General features: G+C 41.1%; 1 protein-coding gene across 3 annotated transcripts in view; it reads left to right on the forward strand.

The window, feature by feature from the left end:
- Cdin1 (CDAN1 interacting nuclease 1) overlaps positions 1-14605 on the forward strand; it is a 190339-nt gene extending 175734 nt beyond the window's left edge. For all 3 annotated transcript variants that reach the window (XM_076929466.1, XM_076929464.1, XM_034496537.2), the window contains one exon: positions 13148-14605. In XM_076929466.1, coding sequence (XP_076785581.1) covers positions 13148-13277 — 130 coding nt within the window. In that variant the 3' untranslated portion in view covers positions 13278-14605. The remainder of the gene's footprint in view (positions 1-13147) is intronic.
- The last annotated feature ends 11089 nt before the right edge of the window (positions 14606-25694 follow it).

The following is a 25694-nucleotide window of genomic DNA, read 5'->3' on the forward strand; positions in this document are numbered from 1 at the left end:
CAGGCCTTCCTGTAGGAGTAGCCCTGCCATTAGCCTCCTGTGTGCCCTCCTGGTCTTGATAGTGCCTGCACCTGGGTGGGCCTTTTCAGCCCCTCAGCAGCATCTCTCTTCACTAGGTAAGATTCCTGGCTCATGGCTTCATTCTGTGTCTCCAGCACTAATTAAGCTAAACCTTTAAGAATCTAAGCATCCTGCACCTTCACTGACTTAAGTTTTACAGCAATAAAATTGACCTTCCAAATTCACATCTCCATTGTCCTCTTTGCATTCCTTTTCTTTTTCTTTCTGTTCTGACATCTTATTGCATATAACTACGGGGAAGGCAAGTTATAAACACATTGAAAGCCTCATACCAATATATAGAAGCCATACAATTCTCTTTTAAAGAGCTCTCTGTAGCAAACATTGAAAAGATCAACTTGCATGTGTGCTTGTGTGGTCTGGATAGATAGATAGATAGATAGATAGATAGATAGATAGATAGATAGATAGATAATATATGTATTGCTTTCTAAAGTAAAGCTCTGAGGCCCACAGGCCTCTGCTAGCCTGTGTAAGGTAGCATTCCAGGCTGGTATTTGTTGTTCAAAGAGGGCAAAGCCTGTATCACTCACTGTATCTGTTCACTGTAATAGTTTGATATCTCTTTACTCATCTTAAACACCTTAAGGTATTTGGAAAGGGAAATAAAAACAAAACGGGTGGGAACAGTGGTGCTCCGTTTTGACTGATGTTTTTACAACCTTATCATCTAGATAAGAGCTACTGTAAACAAAAGCCTACCTAAATTGATTGTATTTAAAAAGAACCAAAAGCCACCTGTGCAGCAATGGGCTTCAGGGGCTTGGGGGTTTTTTGTTATGTTTTGCTTTGCTTCGCTTTGCTTCTTAACAACTAATTCCCACAAGCCCTAACAGCAAAAGCCTGCAACAGTAGTCCTTCCAGGGGCCAGCACTTTTGGTTTCTCCCAGGCCAACACCCATAGCATCATTCCCCACTCCCCCCATAACACTCTACAAAGCACAGGAGCCTACCAGCATTCACAGCAGGCAGACAAGGACAACTGGGGGCGGGGGGGGGGGGGAGGACCTTAATTCAAGGCTTATTCTCTTGATCTTAAAAGACAGTCTCTTCCCTGTGTGGTAGACTTATTAGCAAAAGTGTTGTTAGGGCATTCATTTTGGGGGATGGGTGTTCAGGGTCTTACACCAGAGGTGTGCATTTGCAGATTCATACCCAACAAACATCAACTGAGTCCTCTGTGCCCTGAAATATGTACAGCCCTCAGACAGCTTATATTCTAAAAGTTCAAGCTTGATAGCTATCAAACATATTTTTATATATGAGAAAGAGAGAGAGAGAGAGAGAGAGAGAGAGAGAGAGAGAGAGAGAAAGAATGAATTTTTTTTCACTTTCACTTACCTGATCCTTTTTTTCTTGGCTTCTAATTTGTTTTTCTTATTTCCAGCATTTTCTTCCACGATGGAAAATGGAACAGTTTTATTTGGGGGGTGTTGTAGGGGCGGAGAGATGATTTGTTTAGTCAAAGAGATTTTCCTTATCGTGAAATACTTGCTGTAAAGAAGAGACAATTTAACTGCCCATTTAGAGCAAATTGGAATCTTGCATACCTGAAGCCTTGTATCAGACTTGCTTAATGATAGATTTATAGGGCAAGTGCACATCAGCCTTAATCCCTTAGTTATTTGACTTTGCCAGGGATGAAAACTTCAATTTTTTTTAAAGCAGACTTTTATATATTCAGAACCTATAAATCTCCTAGTGCCTTGAGATAAATGTCTCACTGAACTCTGAGTTACCCTGTGATCTTTAGCGAACTGAGTGAAAGTAAAAGAAACTCCGTCTGTCCTAGTCCTGACAATAAAAGTCCACATGAGGGGGAAGCAACTGCATGAGCAGTATTGGTGCAATAAACTATTTAGTAATACATCTCTAATATGCAGGAAGTTGGACAGGAGAAGTTGGGAAATAACCCCAGGACTTAGCAGAGCGAGTCGGTGGGCAGAGTGATCGGAACCAGCGTAGCTGCGAGTAGTCAGCCTAGGCTTTGCCAATCCAGTGATCACTATCCATTATGCCTGTCATATCAATTATGAATTCTCTGACACCAAACACTAAATCAGCTGAAATGATGGGTTTGCCTTTGGCGTGTTTCCCTGGGGAAATAACTGAGAAAACATGTAATAATTCACACAACCAATTTTGTAAACCACCCCCAACTTTTGGAAGAAGGCTGGGAATAAATTCTAGGTGGAGAGATGTGATTTGCACCCAAGTGCACCTGAAGCATTCGCTCATTCTCGGTGCTTTGGTGCTTTCAACGTAGATGTGACCTTGGCACAATGAATTTCAAAGGTTTCCTTTTCTCTCCTTGCCACACTGCTGCTGCACCAAATTCTTCCTATCCAAGGATGTGTCCTGTCTCCCACTCCTGGGATTCTTGTTTGCCTGTGCTTTCAGCAGCCTTAATCATCTCAGAAGATTCTGCCCCAACGGTTCATGTGTCTCTTGGGAACCCTGACCCCACTCTTCATTCTCTCCAGCCCTAATGGAAGTACTGTGGGAAATTTGAAAGGACCAAGAGATGAATAAATACAACATCATTGAAAACTCATCTTTTCTAGGTAGACTTACCAAATAACACAACATTGATATAATCTTCTCCTGTGAAATTTTTTGCATTTGGTTTATTCAATAAAGTCCACGTCCATTCAAATGGAGACAGATTTGCTTCAACATCATTATTAAATTGTATGCCACTTAAAGAGAACACCTGTTTTTTACTCTCCTGTTGCTTGCTCTACAGCTTGAGCTTGCAAGTATATATGTAGATTCCTGGCGGGTCCATTCAGGGGAGCTGGCCCAGGCCCCGAGGAAACATCTATTCAAGAAAACAGAAAATAAATATCTTCTTCTTTTGGTTTCTTCCTCTTCCAAAGGAAAAAAAAATTTAATTTGGTAGAAAGGGCCCAAGTATGGCATCTAAGAATATCTAATATAGTACAAAGAAACAGTACCATTTTTCAAGGTGATTTGATGTGGACTTGGCACTGTCTAGTTACGGGAACGTGGAGGAGAATCTCAGGTCACTTGGATTTCTTTTGTATATGTATTTAGCTTGTCTTCCATATAAAGGACTCTGTTTATTTTCTGTGTGGCATGGAAACCTGAAATGAGTCAGTATATTATTTACTTTTTTATTTTTAAATTTTATAGAAAATAAGTTGTACAGAAAAGATGAAGTCATTCTCTCTCTCTCTCTCTCTCTCTCTCTCTCTCTCTCTCTAGAAATGTTTAGTTTTACTTTGGTTTGATTTTAGGGTATTTTTTTGTTGTCATCCTGTTTTGTTATAACACCCTGAGACTGGGTGTTATAATAGCCCAATCTACCCCTGAACTTACTGTGAATACAAAGCTGGTCTTGAACCCATGTTCCTCTTCCCAACCTCCCCAGTGCTAGGAACCCTGGTGTATGCTATTAGGCCTAACTTGAACTTGTATTTTTAAAATCTATGACTAGGGTTCTCTTTCTTCAGTTATTTCAACTTACAATCATAATCCTGCCAAGCCAAAAAAAAAAAAAGTAAATGAACCAAGTTATTGTATTTTTATTTTATTCCTGGATATTATGAAAAGGGATATTTGCATTGTGTGTTAAATTGACCATCGTGCCAGACTTTATTATGTTATATTACATGATCGATAATCTGTTATCACTGTACACATATTTACACACAGGCCTAAGGACACATACTTTCCACATAAACACGTGCAGGCATGTTTCACTTGGACTGAAAAGTTATTTACAACTTTGTCTGGAGATACATACAACAGTGATTAACAAGTGCACAGCCAATCTACAACATGCAGATTAAAAACTAAATAAACGGCATAAGAGTTTATTTTAAAACAATTACAAGATGTTTTATATTTCTCCTTCATCCTGAACTATGTGTTTGAAAACAGTGTCTTCATAAGAACCACATGCAGGTCTCTTGGACTGGGAAACAGGCCGTGTCCAACAACCACATGTCTGCACACATCCTCAGAAGATAGTTAGACCCCACACAGCCACTCCGAAGGAGAAGGAAAAGTGTGGATCTGCACATGTATCATGTATGATTCTCGGAATCCTGCTTTTTCTAATTTTCATTTCTTTTTGTTCCATTTTTTAAGAAGTTTTTTTTTTTTTTTTTTTTTTTTTTTTTTTTTTTTTTTTTTTTTTTTTTTTTTTTTTTCTGTTTGACTATGACTATCAAAGATTTGGGCTGGGAACAAAGATTTTAATCAATACAACTTGTCTGATCAATACAAGTTGTTTTTGTTGTTTGATGAAAATTCTCATGAAAAGAAACTTAACAAGTCAATCAGTCATACCATTGTTTGCCATCCTTCAACTGAAGCTTAATTGAAGCTCCAGTTTCTAAATACACACAGTCTCTCACACACAGTCATACACACATGCACACATGTGTGCATGTATACATATATATGTGTTTCTTTTTCTTGTATACCTAAAAACGTAAATATGCCAATTTAATGACACAGGCACGATACATCTCTACAAGAGAGAGAGAGAAAGAGGGGAGGGGGGGACTTCACAGTACCAACCCTATTCAACAAGCCTGAACCTTCTCTGGAAGGGGGAAAACTAAAGATACTTCACCTCCCAGGCTCCCTTAGCCTTTTCCTTCCTCAGCCTCTTGTAACTTCCTCCAGCCATCTGTTTCTCTTGATCTGCACGCACTGTGGTAGTGCCTTGCTGAGCCCCTTCACAATGTAACATCTCTCTTCTCTGATGCAGTGGTCCCTCCCTAGCTTACTTCCTCCTGATCCTCAAAGGGCTTTAAACACACTTCCTCAAATGCAATCATCTTTTTTTTTCTTTTCTAACCTGAGTTATGGGTTGCTCGTTCATGTACTTCCTGAATGAAGTCATTCAAATCTAACTGAGTAGCTAGGTTAATGTAATGCAAAACTATTGAAGAACGATCCCTCTCAGACAGGTGGCTCCTAGGCCCTGTACCGACTCTGCTTTTTAAAATCTTTTCCAGGCATTGTAAATATTTTTTAAAATTGAATCTCTGTTGGATAAATGCCTGAGTAAACACAAGATATAATGACAGTATAGTATACTCATAACCAGAGCAAGTTATGGGGTCAGCCTGTTTAGGTTCCAGCCTGACCCTTTTGTGTCCAAGTTTCTTCATTATTGGATGGGGCTAACTGTATAGTAACTATGCCGTTGTTGTGATGAAACACCATGACCCATCACCGTGGAATGCCTGCCATAGCCACAGGTAGGCCTAGCAGCTGGAACAGGCAGTTGAGGGTTTGCATCTTTAGGGGCAACCAGGAAGCAGAGAGAAGAAACTAGAAGTTATGGAGCCTTTTTAATCTCAAAGGCTGCCCCTGGTAAAGTAATTCCTCCAACAGTTCTTTCCCAAACAGCACCCCTAACTAGAGACTGGGTGTTCAAATGCCTGAGACTGTGAGGAACATTTCTCACTCCAAGCACCTCAATGGCCATGAATGGCCATGCAGAACTAGTAGGCTTCCCTTTCTCTGTAAGTTATTAAAAACCACCTGAAGAATACTTGCATTTTGGAAGAGTGGAAAGCCACAACAGGGAGAGCCTTTCAGTCCACGGGTTAGAAAAAGGAAGCATGCTCTACCTGAGATGAGGACCCAAGTTTTCTGATAGAATGGATTTCCCAGGTCATTGTGGAAAATCTTCACCTGAATTACACAATCCATGGGGTTTATCCGGCATTCTATGAAACATTCACTGTCTGTAACCCCCCAGGACCATCTGAGGATGCTCAGTTTTTCTGAAAAACTAAGAATTTACTCCCTGAAGGAATTTTTTAAAATGCTCTTGCTGACAGTCTTTTAAAAATACTTTGCTGCTTTTACTGCCTTTTTAAAACTGAACAAAATGTCCTCAGCATCTGTTTTTCCTAGACTGTTCCCAGCATCTGCTGAGAGAGACAAAGTCTGTTTGCTCCAACACAGAGCAGCCATGGACTGTCACTGCTGTGGCTTTTTATGTTTCTTCCCCGTTGCCAGTCATTGATTTCAGCCGACTGGTGTCCCACCTTAACCTGCCTCTCACACCCTTTGGCCCCAACACATACTTGACATTTGCAGTTTTAGACACTCTGTATAACCAAGTGTAACAACAAATCCACAGAATCATTAAAAAAAAAAAAAAAAAACATAGAAAAATCTTCCGCGTGTAACACCAGCTTCTCAGACATGCAGCAAGCATGGGACTGGTGCACAGCCAAGAAGCTCTGACGGAGGAGACACAGAGTTGCTCAGTAACAGGGGCTTGCCTGGATGTGTACTTGGTGCTTACTGATAATCTCCTTCTGTGTGGATCCAAGGCTCATCTGTGACTGGAAAAGCCAATCTGTACCTACCAGGACCCTCAGTGCTGCTTATGTGAAAACAAAAGTTGATTATACTTAACCTCAAATCTACACTGAGTATTTGTGATAGCTATCCATTGCTATATAGTAATTGTCTATAAAACTCTGGCCTAAAATAACACACATTTTCACAGCCTCACTGAATTAGCAATAGAAGTACAGCAAGGCTCTAGACATCCCACTTCCTGGCCCTCAGCAGCCCTCTGTTTCCATCTTTTCTAGTCTGTAGTAGTGTAGTGTCAGTCTCGTATAAAGATAGACTGAGGGTTTCTCTTTCTCCATTTCCTAAGTGGGTGAGACCATGCTCAGTTCCTCTTCACTGTATGAGTATTTCCCACATAGCAGTTGGCTTCAACATATAAGCAAATGAAGCAATAGAGAGAACCTTAGCAAAATGGAGATCACAGCCTGTATAACTTAATCTTAGAAGTGACATCCTATCACTTTTTTTATTGGTAAGAACAAATCCTTAAATCCATCCCATATTTGCATCATAATGTCATGGTTTAAATGACAAAGGTCCCTATAGATTCATGGATTTGAACAGGAGGTCCCCAGTTGTTTGGGGCCATTTGGGAGAGGTGTGGCCTTGCTGGAAGATGTCACTGAGGATAGGCATGGAGAGTTTAAAGAGCCTTCTAGTTCACTCTGCTTCATGCTTGTGTTTGAAGGTGTGAGCTCTGGGTATACTGTTCCATCCATCATCCCTGCTACTGCCCTGCCTCCCCACCAGGATGAACACTTTGCCCTCTTGAACCGTAAACCCAAGTAAACCCCTCCTTGTATAAATTGCTTTGCCCATGGTGCTTTCTCACAGCCTCAGAAAAGTGAATGATATAAGTCCCATTTGTACAAAGGCCTGAATTTCAACAGGCAGGAAGCACTGAGGGCATCATGACATCTGCCTGCGATGGCATCTCTCTTCAGCCCACAGAGAACCCCAGCTCCACCATCACTGGCAGCTCCTTCCTTCCCTGTTCATGACATTGGTGAGCCTGCTCTCAGTAGAGGGAGTTCTGAATGGGGTCTGATGCAGTTGCTAAATGTCTTTCCTTTCAGCTCACTCTTGCTGTGAAGGCAAACCATATGTGCAGGGACAGGTTAGTTACAAGTTTGTGAAGTATTTTCACACATCTTCAATGTGACTAAGTGTTACCCATATCACAGAACTCACTCTGTGGTTGCTGTTCACCTGTGCACAACACATCCAGCAACAGAAAGAAGCAGAAGAAATTACAACAGATATGCGGATCTTCTTCAAAACAAACAAAAACAATCTTTGCGCCCCATAGGATAACAGCTGTGCTTTTCAATCCCATTTACTTGTAAGATACAAAGTGACTGAAGTCTACTGTGAATTCTGTTATCAACATTTTAAAAATAAGACAAGATAGATCCCTCTCTCTGCAACAGAGCACAGTGCCTGGTGTATACCAACCTCCTGCAGTCTTCCCACAGCCCCTCAAGACCCTCTGGTCCAGGTTTGAGAATGTCCAGATTACAGCCCAGGGTAGGGGTCACGCATTCTGACAACTGCACGGTCCCAGTGGATGATGGAAAAGAGTCAAACAGGCAGGACAAGACCACGCACAGTGTTACATTCCATCAGTATTGATACTTAGGGCTATGTTGTCCTTCCACACATTCAGTGAAGAACTGTGTGTGAAGAAGCTAGTGTCTCTAGAATGAACCTCCATGGCACGAGTGTGATGATCAGGGCCGTGGCACAAAGCCTTGGCATCCTGGAGTCACAGAGAACAGTAGAAGAGGCCATGGGCAGTCCGAGGACAGTAATTATATAGTTATATCTGAGTGGCAGTGACTGAGCTTCCTGTGTGTGTAGCTTGATCAGTTAGTTTCTCAAAAGAAGGAGATTTGGGAAGGCTTATGTATAAATTCATAATTTGTATGTATTGGTTCATTTACTTTTTTTGAGACAGGATCTCAAGTAGCCCAAGCTGGCTTCAAACCCATTGTAGAGTCAGTGGTGACTTTCAACTTCTGGCCTTCCTGCCTTCACCTCTTAAGTACTAGGATTATAGGCATATCACTATAACTTGCTTATATGGTGCAGGTAATCAAACTCTGGTCCTCATTTCTGCCAGGCCAAGACTCTGCTAAACTGTATCCCCAGCCCTTCAAGCTTCTTAATTAATGAAAGCCAAGCCCTGATTTAGTAGATCCATTCACAGTCGTTTGTAAGGCAGCTCACTTTGTGTTTTCAGATGTTTTAATTATGGGATGGGGGGGGGTGTTATATAAAAATCTGAATCTTAGCTCTCTTAAAAATTTCCCTAATTCTGCACTTAAGAGATATGAGTTTAGAGTGGTGGTTCATGCCTGTAATCTTAGTACTTGGGTGGTGGAGGCAAAAGCATCAAGAGACCGAGGTCATTTTTAGCTTTGCGGCAAGTTCAAGTCCAGCCTGAGCCACCTGAAACAAGGAGAGAGAGAGAGAGAGAGAGAGAGAGAGAGAGAGAGAGAGAGAGAGAGAGAGAGAGAGAGAGAGAAACACAACATGAATCAACTACCCAAGAGCCCTCTTGAAATTGATGTGCTAAGGACATGTTGCTATGCTATGCTTCTTTCTAGGTTAGGCATGTTCTGTTATCCTGGCAGTTCCCCAGATATCCTAGGATTCTCTTCTAAGTCAGTTCTAACTGGGAACTGACAGCTGTTCTCTGCAAACATGGCCCCAGAACTGTCCGAAGCATTCTTGGTCAAGTCTAGTTAGCACCAAGGCACTTCCCCCTTTTCTAGTTCAATTCTGCTCCTCTCTCACCCTATTCAGTTAAATGAATCACTACCCGTGCCACCAGTACAGTCACAGAAGGCCCAGTATTAAATGACCTTTTGCCCTAGTTTCTTCTTTTATAAAACAGGGAGTGTACTTGAATCTAGTTCATGATGTTGTCACAAGAATTAAGTGAGTTCATTTGATGAAACTGTTCAGAAGTATCTGTGGCACCTGGAAATGTTATGAAAGAATTAATGCAGTGTGCACATCCCATATACTAAGTACATGGGACCAGAAGGCATTCAGATTTGGGATTCTTTAGGAATTCTGAACGTTTGCACTGCCTATTAAGATATCTTCGGAAATGGGATACAGGTCTCAAAACAACATTTCCGTACATTTCCTATATACTTTATACACATAGGCTGAAGGTAATTCTAAACCATATTTTCAGTGCTTCTTCTCTTACTACCACCACCGTGGAGTCATGTTAATATCTAGTTCAGCCTAGAAGAGACGTTGATGTACCTATTGTCACTGTGATCTATACATACATCATCGATGTATTTGTTCCAGGTCATTCTGAATGACCATGTTGAGTCTACCAGCACTGCTGTCTCTGGACCACAACTGATACCGCGAACAGTACTAAGCTGCCTGGGGCCTCTGTTGTTGACCTCATCCTTCATCTTGTCCCAATGACTATCTGCCGTGAACTGGGCACTATCTTGTGCAGCCGTGAGGATATGAGTGGAAGTAATACATGGTCTCTGCCCTCATCTGGGTCCCAGAATAAAAAGAAATGATGGTGTACAGCATGATCCCTGAAAAATGGATGCACAGACGACACCCAGTGTTAGTGCCAGTATCTCCTACTCAGTGTTTCTAAGTACCCTAAAGTAGCAGGAAGCCAGAAAAATGCTCAATGCCTTTGTAAAGTTGGCATTATTTTGACCCTTCAAACTCTTGACCTTCCCCATCTTTCTCAAGAGCTATTTGTTAAATTAACCAATTATGTTACTCATAAACAGATTACTTGTTCAGTAGTGACTCTTGTCTTAGTATCTGTTTCTCACGGAAATATAAACTGTACTAGGGGGAATAGCAACTGTCAAATCATGGTGACCCATGAGAAGGGTCAGACACCATTCATGTGTTCATGGGCTGAGTACCTCTAAGCAGTGGGAGGTTCAGCACCAGTAGTGAGCATCCTCCATCCAGGCTCTAAGACATGGTCTCACACATTAGCTCAGGCTAGCTCTATGTGGTCAACTTCTTCATAAACAGTAAACTGCCCAAAGTCTGTCTTGCCAGCATCTGATAACCCCAGGATCCCGAGCTGCTAAAGAACTCAGAGAAGCACAAGGAAGCAAAGCCAGATGCTATTCTGTCATTCTAGTTCCAAACCTGTCACCTTCTAAAAATCCATATTATCTTTGTCATTTATGAACCATGTAATTAAAAGCCCTAGGAGTCTGTACATATAAGAAGTTATGTTTATTCATTTTTACCTAATCAGACAAAGCTTCTTCATTAGAGATTTTGAGCTCATGAGAGCACTAGCATTTTCTAACTCCCACAAAAACCTTAAAGATAATATGAGATGAGATGGTAGAGTCCTGGCAGTTTCGGAAATATATCCAGGTGGCTGTCTTTTGGGAATCCTGGTCCTGAACCATCACTTAAAATGTTCAGGTTCACAATCCTGCCAAACCTCCGTGGTTTGCCAGATTTCAGCTGTTGCCTCACAAGTGAAACAAGCCATTTTCTTGAGCATGGAGGTGTTCCCCAGCCTGGCCTCTCTGTCTAGAAAGGGCCATTTTCATAAAGAGCTGTCATGCTCTGAGTCCTTTGGCTTGTGATTTAGCTGTTCAGGGGAAGTACAGGTTGCTGTTGCTTGCCCAGTGCTAGTGATGTGTGTTTTTTGTTTTATTAAATCTTTAAAATACCGGGCTTGCTTTTTACGATGCCCGTATATTCTTTTGTTCTTCTTCATGACTGGTTAGATCACACTTTTGCTCCCTCAGTAAAAATATTAGTGCCTTTCTGAAGAACACTGTGGTCTCCAGAGTGGCCGCCTAATAAAGTGGAGAAATGTATGGAGCTTGCTATCAGGTTCTTGGAGGCCTTGGTGCCGGTGTATTACAATGGGATGGTTTAGAGCCTGTTCGAGGCCCACAGAGATGCATCTTTGTCTCTTACCACATTTGCCTTTATAACTCTGATATCATTTGGCACAAATCTCAAAACTCTTTATGAAGTTTAGCCACACAATGGCTTATGTTCCCATTGTGAACAGTGTGTGTGTGTGTGTGTGTGTGTGTGTGTGTGATTGCTAAGAAACAATTTGTTAGGTCAAAGCCAGCTCTTGTCCAGATAATGAACTTAGATATTCAAGTCTTGGTGCTCAACCTCAGTGCACAGGGAAGGAACCTAATTCTTCTATTTCAAAGAATACTTTTCCTTGGAGATGCTGAGGAATAAGAGAGCATCTCCGTCCTTCCCTAAACTCTCACAAGACCCAATTCAAAATTATATCTCTACTCAGAGGAGACTCAAAAAGGTTGAATTAATCTTGACTACAACTAGGCTTACCCACTGATGTGAATCCCCAAATAAGCCAGCCCTTGACATCCAACTGAACTTGTTCCTGTGCATTACAGTGTCTCTTAGCCCATCCTGGACTGTTAGTTTTGGCAAGTACGCCACAGTAGACAGTAAATCATGGGAGGCAAAAGCCTTTGGCCGAGCTTGGTTCAGCCTGCTGTAATGTTAGAATACAAAAAACAGTTCTGTTTTTACACATCCTTTCACTAACCCAACATTCATAATTTATGATTTCACTGTAAAATTCCTGCAACACTACACCAAAAGTAGCCCTGCCCTTTAATTAAGTACTCTAAGCAAGAAAACGTGAAACTGACATGCAAAGGGTCTCTCTGTACCCAGTGATTGATAGCCATTACTTCTTTATGAACCCTGCCTAAAGGTCTCAACTTCCTGATGGGTGAAGTCATCTGTAGGGTTACTTCCTGGGTGTGCCTGGCAGGGATCAGTAGCTGCTAACAAAACCAAAGATAAGCCCAGGGAGCACAATGTAGACATGTTGAGCTTTTAAGCCTCCCTCTGTCCATCCGTACTGAGTTACAAGTCTCTACGACTGTCCTTTGCTTCTGTGGGAGCTTACAATTAGATCACATACCACTTCCATGCTTACAAAGCAATGCAGAGAACGGAGTGTTGGGTAGAGATCTTTTTGAGGCATCCTAGTTTGACACACAGATTTTTATTTTTCTAAGTCACAAATAACATCAGGAGATGTTTCTGGCTACAATGATACTTGAATTAAACATGATAGCCAGAGAGAACCTCAGCCTGTCCCACTGTTCCAAGTTATTTTGCAGATGTTTTGAGACAGCCCCCTGCTACGCAGCCCAGGTAGACTTCAAGCTAACAGATCCTCCAACCTCCACCTCCTAAGGGCTGTGAGTGCTACTATGGACCATCATGGCTAGTTGTTCGAACATTCTTTTCCTACCTTTGTTAAAAGTAGGCAAGTTTAACTTTTAAGGTAGTACCAGAAAATATTAGAAGACCAGCTTCCTAGAGCCAGGCGTTCCCAGCCCATCACTGCTTCTCCATTAGTTGTGGCCTTTCTCAGCTTAACCATGGTGTCCTCAGCCCATACCCATGGCCCTTTATTGAAAGATGCTACAGGTAAATCTAGATCTGGTGGGCTCCTGCGAAGAAAGGAAACAGGTCTATCAAGGTAGCAACAGTTGGATTAAGTGAGCGCTTAAGTTTATACCCAGCTGCCTCCAATCATTGAGCCGGTGGCCAAAGCAAGCAGTGTGGTTATACTCACTTAAACTGTCTTTTATCTATGCCTCCAAAATGTCTGGTTTTTGGACTGTGTTGCCTGGGGCATGCATGACATTTTCTGTTGTTTTTGCAGGTTTGGACCAGGCTTGGTCATCTATTGGTACGGATTTATCCAGGAACTGGACTGCAACCGGGAAAGGGGCATCCTGCTCAAAGCCTCTTTCCCAACAGACATCGTCACTTTATGCCATAGCACAGCTTGACCCCGAAGATCCTGGAAGAGAAGCCGGAAGCAATGTTACTTTCCTGCAGTATAAACTGCTGGCAACATCTGCCCTGAACTTCAGCTGAACCCTTGCTGCTGCCGTCGCAGCCCTACCTCTCTAGACAAACATATCAAGAGTTTCTGTTTTCCTTCATCCCTGGGTGATGTGAATAGCCAAGAACTACAGACACAGCCCACTCATTATCAGCATTTCTGTCTCTGACAAACAGTTAGTTTATAGATAGTCATAATCTTGCTTCCTTCCGAATGCTTTCTCCTTGTATACTGAACAGAAGAGAAAGTATGGAGACTGAAAGGTGTGAGTTTTCAGTTCTCCTCCCTGTGATCAAATATTTTTTTCTTCTAAACCTCCATTCATATTTTCTGTGTGTGTGTCTCTGTGTGTGTCTCTCTCTCTGTCTGAACTCTGTCTCTCTGTGTCTCTTTCCCTCTCTCTCTCCCTCTCCCCACCCCCACACCTCTATTCCTTCCCCCCAGTCTCTGCAAGAGTACACTGGTACTGAGTGTTGCATTACCCGCAGGGAATAACCTAGCACAAACCCAGAAAAGCTGGAGACAGGAAGTCCGTAAGTAAGTGTTCCTTCTCACCTGGGGCTCAGCAGAGCGGGACCGGAGCCTTTTCTGTGGAGCCTTGTGGCCTCCTGACTTCTGTGGCATTCAGCCAAGCTGCAAAAATACCCCTTGATGAGAATTTCCTCTTTTCATAAAGTTGATTTGAACACCAAACACTTTACATTGACCTCACCTTCAAGTATGAGTTGCAGTTGTGTCTGGAAAACCACCACGCTCTTTTGGCTTGGGACTGAGGCAGGGGACTGAACCCCAGCCTCCTGTCTACAGTGGCCCTCTAAACCAGACTTGCAGTCAGCACGATGTTAGCAGCTATTTTTATGAGATTTTTTTTTAAAGTACATTCATTCATACTGCTTTGAGTCTGCATTTCATACCACATAATTGTATAATACTCAAATGATTTAGACATTATAAATAGTCAGCTTTGACTGAATTAAGTGTACCAGAAGAAATCCTCAAGCAATTTTTAAATAAGCAATATAAAAGAGATTTTGTATTTATTCACTTTAATTTCTTTACTTTTATATACTGCAGAACAGGCTTCAGTCAGAAGCAAAGCATCAATAAAAATAATTATAAACCTATCTTTGGGAAATTAAAAACTAATCTGTATCTCCTAAAAAAATGTATTCTGTTTAAAAAAAAATTGCCCCCTTGCTTGTAATTGTAGCTTTTATAATGCTGAATGATTTTTAGAAATAAAAATATGACTCTTAGAAACAAACACCTTAACTCACACATTGGTCAAATCCTTTTGTACCTGGTTAGTGAAAAACTTGGTCTGTTGCCTTCCTCCCAAGGGTCACTAGTGTGGCAGGTCCAAGACAGGATTGTAAGCACTCCTGGGAGACTGCAGGAAATCACGGGAGAGAAGGTAGAGTTACCAGTAAGGTGGCATCAGACAAACGCCTGTTTCCACCTAGACTACAGTGGACAGGTTTAGTGTATGAAATAGAGAAATGATTGGAGACCACTACCACATTGCCTTTATACACAGTTTAAAGAGAAATATTAAAATCTCGTTTCATGGCATGCCCTAAGCTACCAATTTGGTTTGGTTTGGGTTTGGGGGAGGTAGGGGTTGCAGTAAATTCCATGTATCTGCACAGATGTTGAAAATCTTGCTAAACCCTTGTCAAAGATTTGCTTGTTTTAACATTAGGCTAATTTATGATGACCATTCACTAACAAATTGTAAACGCCTCCCAGGTGCTTGCGTTTGCTGTTTACCCTCCTGCCTGGAGCCTGACATAATGTGTTGTGGAAAGGTTCTGCTGAGCCCCGGCAGAGATACCACCTAGTATTTATGTGAAGCATCACAGTTTGGCCCTTCAAAGCAAGAAAGAAACCAACAGTAAAATAAGTACTGTGGTAATGTAATGAGTGACTCAAAAACCAGTGTGATCCCTGTGTCCACTGTTTTTCCTTAGAGACATCCAGAGAAAGAGTGACACTTCCAGATGGAAAGCTTAAAACCTCCAACTTTTCTTCTGTCTTAAAAATACTTCTTTGGGTGTTGTAGAGACATTTTAGTATTTCAGTGTATGCTGCTTTTGCAGAGGATCCAGGTTCAAATCCCAGCACCCAAAGAGCAGCTCCAGGAGGATCCATGTCCTCCATGGGCACCACACATGTACATGGTACACATACATACGTCCAGGCAAAACCCTCATACAAATGTCTTTAACATTCCTGTGCAACATCCCTTTACATTACTTGACTGTCTATTTTTTAGTATCGGCAACCCAAGCTTCAGCCCTGGATAGCAGTCGTGAGATTGCTTACTTTTATGTCTGTCGTCATTAGAGCATAATGTTAAAGGCAAATCTTTAATATCTTCATGGACCATTTTTCACACTGTGATGATGAACTGCACTGAGTCAGGATGCAGGAATATGAGTAAAACATCATTCTGCAACAGTGCTCTCTCTGTCCCAGAGACTTGCCACACACCTGTACCCACAAACGCACTGGACCCCTTTGAACAGTAGAGAGGTGTAGACTCTGAACAAGGCAGATCCGCCTGATGACCCACAGATGACTGTTACTCCTCTCTATCCTCTCTCCTTCCAAAAAAAAAAAAAAAAAAAAAAAAAAAAAAAAAAAAAAAAAAAAAACCAGAAACAACTGAGAATCTTTTCTTTCACCTTCCAGTAAGGTGTGTGTCAACTTTTCTACACATGACAAAGTTCAGAGTTCTGAGGTCCACCACTTAAGTATTCATTTTAAGTATAAGCCCTCATTACCTGTAAGGCTTAATGCCACTCTGGAAAAAAAAAAAAGATGAATTATTGGTCTTTGGGGATTGCATTAACTGCTGAGAGCCACCAGAGAGGAGGCTGCTTAGAGCCCTGATGAGGTAGTCTAAATAGTCCCCTGGCTGGCTACACTAATTAACACCCAGCACCAAAGTGAACAGTTAGTTCACTGACTCTCCCTGGGGACCTGCACCCATTGTTTACTTTCTACACTGGAACGAAGATACCTGGTGTTTGCTCTTTTGAACCTGTTTCAGGCCTGGCATTTGAATTAAATGAGATCTAAAGAGCAATGTGTGCTTCTTCTTTTCCTGCTTCTTCCTGGTCATCTTCCCTTTCATTAACCTCAACCTTCCTTCCACATGGTTATGTCTGCCTACTAGTCTCTTTATTGTTTCTTTGTAGCCGACAATGATCCCAGAAGCAAGCTACATCTTCTCTAGATCCTTGGGAGGTCGCAACTGACCTTCAAGTAAAAATCAAAACTCCTTCACTTCACCAGCCATGACACCAGAGTGCATGTAACCAGTGCCTGTAGGATCTTCCTGTGTGCTTAACTTAGAACTATTTCATATGATATTTATGTCATAGGTAAATGTTTTTGGCAAAAGGAGCCAACAAAGCTGGACAGGCTGGCAGACGTCATTAGTCCCTGCGCTCAAGACACAGGCAGTCTGGTTTACATGGAAATTTCCAGACCAGCCAAGGCTACAGTATGAGCCTCTGTCTCAAGGGGGGGAAAAAAATCACAAAAGAAGCCAAGACATGGAAGGTTTTATAACATCTTTCAGCCTACATGATTGTGTTCATCTGATCATAGTTATGAATTAAAACAGTAAAATGTCTTTCTGGCTTAGTGAGTCACTCTGCTGGATTATTGTGAGAGCAACTTGCCATTGCCCATGTCTCTGAGAGGAGACTGCTTCATAGAATAAATATTTGATGACAAGGATGGGAGGAGATGCCCTCCCTGTGGGCACACTCTTGATTAGGGTTAAAGAACAAACTGAGAGGGAACTTACCAGGCAAACAATGGAAATGTGCCTGCAGTGCCACCAAATCACAAGTTGCCTACCTCAACCTGAGTCACTCTTGGGTTAAGGAGGGGTCATGAGGGACATAGTTGAGTCATAATCATCTTACTGACCTTTCTTTCTGGAGGAACCCAATCCCAAGCTGTTTTGTGAGGAGCATGCCTGATTCTAAAGGTTAAATAAGGAAAGATGGGATTAGGAATTAAATAATAACCAGAAGAGCCTGGGTTCCCCTCATGTTTTGTGCTTTCCTGCTATTGTTTTGAATATGGCTGTGAGACAAAGAACTGCACAGGTCAGGCACCATAAATTACAGTTTTCATACAATAGTGATCCACGAAAATGATTTCAAAGCTTGATCAAAGTAATTCCAAAGAGCCTTTTAAAACTTTTCTACAATACATGGGGGACAGGAAGTGTTCACATGATGCCTTGAATCATTTCAGTGAGTGTAGCAGAGTTCAATCTGGGTGCCATGCCTACTTTATAAAAAACGCAAATCATTGGTTAGGTGAGGACAACTTGTGCTTGGTGCTTCCGGTGTGAGGACAGAGATGGTAGGTTTTAGTCTAGTTCCCTATAACTACTAAGCATTCAAAGTCACTTGGAAAGAAAAAATATATATATAACTAAATTTTTTTCTTGAGCATAGCTTGCCCGTACTTATGTCTACAAGGTATTTGCTAAACCATATTTACCCCCAACACTCAGAGCTTACTTTGGTATTTCAATACTGTGAAAGATGTGTTTATTTTTTGTTCTTTTTTTCCTCGTCTCTTGAACTTCTCCTGAGCTGTCTCATGTCATAGAAGAGGATGATAAAAATGAGGCTAGCAGCAGCAAAGCAGAGAGTCCTCAGCTAGACCATGTGTGCAGCAAAGGTGGACTAGGGTAGCCATGTCAGGTGCAACTGACTGCGCATGTTACTCGGTCAGACCAGCTTCACTCATTTAAAAGAAGGTCACTTTGAAATGCCAGCATGAAATATAACCACGTCAATTGTGTAATAACAGTTGAAGTTCAGCGTTTAATTGAGGGCTAAACATGAAGCCAGTGACCATTAACCTAAAATGGCCATTAATTCTCCTGGAAGCTGCTGCTCTTTAAAGATATTTCTAGAATAACCTGAACTGATCCTTTGTGGTCGGGGGTGGGGGGGCGGGCAGGGAATGCTTTTAGTCATTTTTCACATCCAAAGCAAATTCATTCATTCAGAAATAATTTAGTATGTCTATGTAGACTTTCTGGTATTTTTTTTCTTTTTTATTGAAACTATTTTGGAAGGAATCAAAATCCAGGCAAAACTACCTCTTTACAGGAAACCATAGTTCTTTTTTGAGTAAACTGAAAGACAAATGCTATTTGCATTCTTACTAAATATCTTAATAGTTACATCACTTTGTGTTTTTTTAATATAAATTTCCAGTTAGATTATTATCTTCATAAGAGGAGAAACCATATCTATTTCATTGACTACTCTATGCTCCAGAACTTATCAAAATTCCTGGTATAGAACAGCTGATCAGTAAGTGTTGTATGAAGAAATTATTGCTAAATTTATATTGAATATGTTCTCACTTTCATTACACAAATAATTGGAGCCATTTCTCTTTTCAGCTAAAAAAAATTGTAAATATTAACTGGAATTAGAAAAGCAACATATATGTTGGTGTTAAAAAATAAATTACTTTAGAAACTTTTCAAAAATCTCAAAGCAAATTTATGAAGAATATTTTTTGAGACACACTACTTTTAAGGGGAACTCATTATCATTTTGTTGCATTGGCTATAAAATGAACCTAAGACCACTAGTTTTATCCAATGAATTGCTAACGATATTAGAAATCTTATGTTCCTTTTCAAGATAGATTTACCTTTATGTTTTATATTCTATTATTAAAATAATTACCCTTAATATCCAATTAGGCCCCAAATCCAAGTATTTAACACAGAGAATTGGGACTATTGGGGGTGTTGTCAGACTCCCTATAACTGGCACTTTTTAATCCTTCTTACAATGCCTAGTTCATGTCAAAAGGCTTCCTAGTCATGAAAGTGGCTGGCTGGCTTTAGAGAAAGCATCTCTGGTGCTTTGCCCATGGTATCTGACATTTGAAGAGAAGCTGTTCACACTCCTCAGTGGGTGCATCCTTACTAGTCATTAATTCAAGTGTCTCATCATTTGAAAGCCAAAAGCATTCTATTTCCTCATCTCTGGAAACAAATTACCACCAGTTATCCAGAGTTTCCATAAGCATCTAGAGAGAACTGACCCACTGTACAGATACCAATGAGACCTGCCCATCTATGATATTCAATATTCCTGATGTATTTCTAGATTTAAGGCTATTTAAGACAAAAATACTTAGCAGGTCTCCAGTGTGTATTTGCAAGTCTTAGACATACTAGAGAACTTTTTTAGGGTGATAAAAATATGTAAATAAAAAATTAAGACAAAAACCTTGGAAAAAATACTCATCAAAATGGAAACAACCAGCGATTTGATATTTACAGAAGAGACAATGATTACAGCAAGAGAACGAGATGTGTGGAGATTTTAATGAAGTATTTTAATCAAACTCTGTGTTTAGCAAATAGTTTTGTGTTTGCCTATGCTGATGGATTTGCTGCTGTTGGGATAGATTCTAAGGTCAGGTTCAGCTCAGCTCTGATCACAGGCTTTTGTCCTCAGTGTAGGTAATATGTGAATACCTCATATGTTCGTTTCCTGCCCTGGATCACTCAGGTCAAGTACAAAAACATCCTAAGCAACTGGTACAGAATTCCTCGGCCTAAGTACTAAAACAAGCAGTGATGCTTTCTCACAGTATCATAACATCAAGTAAAGTTTCTGTTTATAACTAAGTTATGTGAATGAAGTTCACATAATTGGGTCTGGAGAGATGGCTCTGTGGCTCTGTGATTAAGAGCTCTTCCCTTGCAGAAGACCCAGGGTCAGGTCCTAGCACTCGGTTCACCATCTCACAACTGTCTGTAACTCCAGTGTCAGAGAGGGAAGAACCTAATGTCTCTGACTTCTGAAGGCACCTGCACTCACACTCAAGCACCTGCACAACAAGCACACACACACACACACACACACACACACAAACAAACACACTTAATAAAAATAAATCTTTGATAAAATTCAATAAGTCAAAGGTATTTATCAAATTGTCCTTTTAAAATAAGTTATACAATGGAAGTGCACAAAAAATTAGTAGCAGTAGTAGTGGTAAGATAGATGCCCATAAATTGTATGATGCTATTGCTTAAAAACAGAGTATATCATTTTAGTTCTTAGAGAGCTGCAGTATGAAGAATATCTTAGATTAGATAGACTTCTACACTCCCTAGTTTGGGGAATTTATTTCTTTGGTGGGTTGGTGGTTGGTTAATTGGGTGGCTAGAAATTTTGTTGTGGTTGTTGTCCTGTTATATATTTTGAGGCAGACTCTCACTATGTAGACCATACTAACCTCAAACTCACAGACATGGTGGGTGGCACCATCTCTAGGCCAATGAGACTGCATATACTGTATAAGAAAGACAGCTGAGCTGAGCATGGTGATGCATGCCTTTAATCTCAGCATTTGGAAGCAGAGGCAAGTGGATCTCTGTGAGTTCAAGGCCAGCCTGGTCTACAAAGGGAGTCCAGAGCAGCAAGGGCTATTACACAAAGAAACCCTGCCTCAAAAAAAAAAGACAGCTATGCATGAGTCAGAGAGTGAGCAAGTGAGCAACGTTCCTCCATGGTCTCTGCTTCAGTCCCTGCTTGAGTTTCTGTCCTGGCTTCTCTCTGTGATAGACAGTGACCGGAATTCTAAACTGAAATAAAAGCCTTTCCTCTCCACAAGTTGCCTTTGGTCATGGTGTTTATCACAGCAACAGAAAAGATTAGAAGAGGCTAATCATTTATTCCTGAGACTTTCCAATATTTTAAATTATATTTATAATTTACAAATTACATATATATATATATGTAGTATATACATACATATGTGTGTATATATATATGTGTGTGTGTATATATATGCATATATATATATATATATATATATATATATATATATATATATATATATATATGTCACTCTTGGACGTTACTGTTTAAGTCCTGCCCAGATGCTGTAATTTCTATAATAGATTTGAGCTGGGATTTCTATATCTATTTTATTTTCACTTTAATCTTCAAAACCCCTTGACACTCGGTAACAGCTAGGCTCTTTGCTTTGCCATCAAGCCTGAGGGTGAGCCACTGAGAAGGACACATAGATAATGAAGATAGTCTTCCTCTGGCCAACTTACAGTTAATTTCTTTTCCTTACACTGGATGGGGTGGGAGATCTCCAGGTTGCATTTACCATATTTCCTTGCTCTAAAAATAAGATTATATTTAAATAAACTGATCATCCCTAGGAATGATCAACCCCCTCCCCCAATCAACATATAACCTTCTAGAACCATAGTCAGGAAAGCCCAGTAGGAAACAGGCTCTGCGGCAGTCCGGAGTCCCTGCCTCCCTAGTCAACAGACACCAGACTTGCTAAAGGCTTCAGACTTCCTTTGTAAACTGAAATAATACCCATCAGGCAGGACTGTTACAGGGATTAAATAAGATTACTGTTTGATACACCATCAATCACGACTGCACTAAAACTAGCATCCTCATATATTATAGCTGTTACATGTTATATAACTATTAATAAATTATTGGTACATAGAAGGATCCATTTCAGGGCCTGAGGACACAGCTCAGAGGGTAACATGCTCCCTGCTCATGCATGAGGACCTGAGTTTAAAGCCACGGCACTCACCTAAGCTAGTCATGGCTCCATGTGCTGAAACCCGAGCATTGTTTGGGGAGTGGAGGCCATGACAGGCAGATCCTAGGACTCACTGGCTAGGTAGTCTAGCTGAAATGCCACACTGTAGGTTCAGTGTGAGAAGTCATTTTATAAATTAAGGAAAAATGTGATAGAGGAAGGCATTTGATGATGATCTATAGTCTCATATGTGCACATACATGTGAGAATACCTGTAACACATTATCATACATCATACACACACAAACCCACATACACAGGAGAGGGCAAAGGATATTTCACTAATGATATGCAACATTTAAAAAGCTGTATTTTCTATGTTGGTTTAGAAGTTATTATGAGGTAGATGGTTTGCCTCGCTCCATCTGCTTTTCTGACACCCATTTAGAACAAAAGTTTGCCAGAAGTTGAGAGCAGCAGGAGAAGGTCATCCTCTGAGAGCAGGCGTGTGTTGACATCGTTGTTTGCACAGCCAGATATCCAGTTTACATTCCTGTGCTCCTCGGAGTGCAGAGACAGGCAGCCTGTGTTTCTTTTGATACTGACAGTAACCTTTGCCATAAATACAACCTCAGCAGCCAGACAGAACAGGAAGCAGCCAGCACTTACACATCTGATTGACAACCTAAGTCCCGATGCACCAGATGCACCCCTAAACCTTTATGGGTTTGTCATCACAAAGAAGCTTCTTTAAAGAGACCAAAACACCTTCTGGGGTCATTGTTAATTCAATGAAATAAGAGCATTGATGCTATCTGAATTTGGTCTTTGGGGAAAAAAAAAGCAAAAAGACAAAACAGAGAAAAGAGGACAAATTAGCCTGCCCCTGGATTCTCCCACTGATGATTATGACACTATTTAGAAAGTTTTAGGGTTTCTGCTCATTTGTTTGTTTGTTTGAAGGTATGACTTTCACCAGCATACTACTCCCGAATATAAACCTCGTCCGATAACGGGCAAGCTGAACTATTTTTGAACCACTGCTTCCCAAATGAAAAGTGTGCTGTGCTGACAGGCTGTGAACTGCCTTCCCATTGGCTACTGGAAACAGTTGAACAAACATGGTAGGTCCTGAGTGTGGCTCCTCGCACCAGCAGCATGAGGAGCAGTGTGCAGAGTCCACTGAGTCAAGCAATCCCCCCACCAGGTATCTGAGTGCTCTGGTGTGCTGTTCAGAGAGCCTGACAAATCCAGCTGTACATCTTGTTGCTTCTAAATAGAAGGACAGATTTCTCTTCATCCATTCTAGGCTGTCTGAAAGCACAGAAATATTTTTGAAATATTAAGATGTATAACAAACGGATCACTAATACTATAGTATACTATAGTAGTATAAGTTACTCAGACTGGCCTACAGTCAACATACAGAGAATGTCTCTATTGATAGCCCATAGAAGAGGGACACAGAAACACCCAGGAAGGAGGCTCCCTTGGGTACTGTGACACACCTCTAACTTCAATCTTGGGTAACTACAGGTTAGAGGGTAAGTTCTAGATGGCTTTACTGAGATTTCATTGTGTCCCCAGTGTCCCCTTCCCTTATAGGTATGTTCTAGATCTATAAAAAGGACGACATACCATCAATTTCCCAGCACCCAGGAGACTGGAGCAGGAAGGTTACAGATCAAGGCTAGCCTGAGCTACATAGTAAGACTCTGTCTTAAAAAGAAAAATTCTTGATGGAAAATGGATTATTATTTTTTTTTAAAAATCTTCTTTTTTTACTTTTACTCACACAAAGTGAAAGTTGAGTAGACCAGTCCTTGGGAATTACTTTGCAAAATGATTCAGACTTGGCAACCAAATTTAAAAATTTCAGATTTGATATGAATATCAAATGATGCATTGGCATCATAATTTTAAAACAAAAAGCATTCATTTAATCTGTCCTGGGGTTGTATGCATTGTGTGTGTGTGTGTGTGTGTGTGTGTGTGTGTGTGTGTGTGTGTGTGTGAGAGGCTGGGAACTACATCCTGAGTCTCGAATATACTAGGTAGGCAGTTTACCATTGATCTATGGCTTCAGCTTTTTGATCTGGTGATCAGTTAAGTAAGTCTGTTTAAGTTTATGATGTCACCATAGCATCCGTGCCTTCCCTTGTCCATAACACTGGAAATGTAGTGAGGGAGGGCTTTCTGGTGCTGTAGGAACCATAACTACCCCCTAAGCTGGTGCGGAAGGCTCTCTAGAAATATCCTGATTGGCCCATGTAGCTTCCTGAAGGACCTAATGTGTCAGTTCCAGAACAGAACAATAAATATGCCCTTAAGACAGAAACCTATAAAGTAAGTTATTTCTTCCTGCCTGCCTAGAAGAGAGTTGAGTTATGGAAGATACAATTTACAGTCACACAAATCTCTGTCTCTGTCTCTGTCTCTGTCTCTGTCTCTGTCTCTGTCTCTCTCTCTCTCTCTCTCTCTCTCTCTCTCCTCTCATTTCTCTTTTCCTCTCTCTTCTCTCCCTCTCTTTACCCCCAGGGCCCTTCTTTTCATCCTCTCTAACAGAATACAATTTTATCCTGGTCCTGGAAAAAGAATATTTATCACTGTATGACCAGGAAGATGAGCCTCAGCACTGAACCTTCAGTTCCACGAATAACACAGAGGTGGGAACAAAAGCTTACTTTGATGTTTCAGAAGGCCTTTCTTCCCTGATGAAAGGAAGGTCCTCTTCTGCCATGTCAACCCTTTCAGTGTTAGGATGGAAAGGTGGAAACTGTGGTAGCCATCTGTGACCATGAGGAAAACAGCCAGAACTGTTAAGCCAAGGTTAATAATGCAATCCCTTCTACCTGGGGAGAAAGCAAACAAAGGAATCCTGTTTTGCAGTTTCATTGGGAACTGTGTTACTTGCTTCCAAATGCATTCCTAACTGAAGCAAAGACCATGTGAATTGCAACCTGTGGTAATCTCTCATTCTGCCCTATCAGACACTTGTGGTCACAATCTCCAACCAATTTATTGATTTATCAGCCATATCCAGAGACACTGACCCTACACCTAAGTTCTACGAATACTTAAGTAGAAACTTGGTTCTTTGGAAAGTCGGTTGGATGGTGTTTGGCTGGGGCAGACTCATGATGGAAGGTTTCACTTGAAACTTGAAGCTGATGGAAGGTTTCACTTGAAGCAGACACAGGAGACATGATGCTCTGCTAAAGCAAGCGGGTAAAAGGACACATAATAAAGGATTGTTTGTTAATGACACGCATTTATTGGTCTGCCTTACATTGTGTAGTCGATCTGCATTTGTTGGGACACCATAGAGAGAAACACACCAAAACACTTCTGATGGTGTACTGCAGTTTCTTGCCACTTCCGAGGACTCGAGCTGATTGGATGCACATGCTGAGGCAAGGCACATGGAGGACACGTGATGTTTGCAGGGTATAAATAGGACTCTGGTGGAGTGAAGGAGAGTTACATTTATGATCTTCACTTTCCTGAGAGGCACAGTTGAACACTTCTCCTGTTATCCCTCTGGGTCCCTCCTGCTGACTTGATCTGAGGCTGAGGCCCACTGTCTCTGCTAGGTTGTGTGCCACCACTGTTGCTAACCCGACTCTTCAAAACTGGGCTGCTGGTGTATCCATGAGGTGTTTGTGAGCAGATCAAGCTGCCACTGCTAACCTGTGAACTGAACTGTTGATTTCCAGACGGGAGTTGCTCCAAAGGACCTTTCTAAATGTGTCCAATTGCTCCC

Source organism: Arvicanthis niloticus, chromosome 2 (genome assembly GCF_011762505.2).
Source record: "Arvicanthis niloticus isolate mArvNil1 chromosome 2, mArvNil1.pat.X, whole genome shotgun sequence".
NCBI classification, from domain to species: domain Eukaryota; kingdom Metazoa; phylum Chordata; class Mammalia; order Rodentia; family Muridae; genus Arvicanthis; species Arvicanthis niloticus.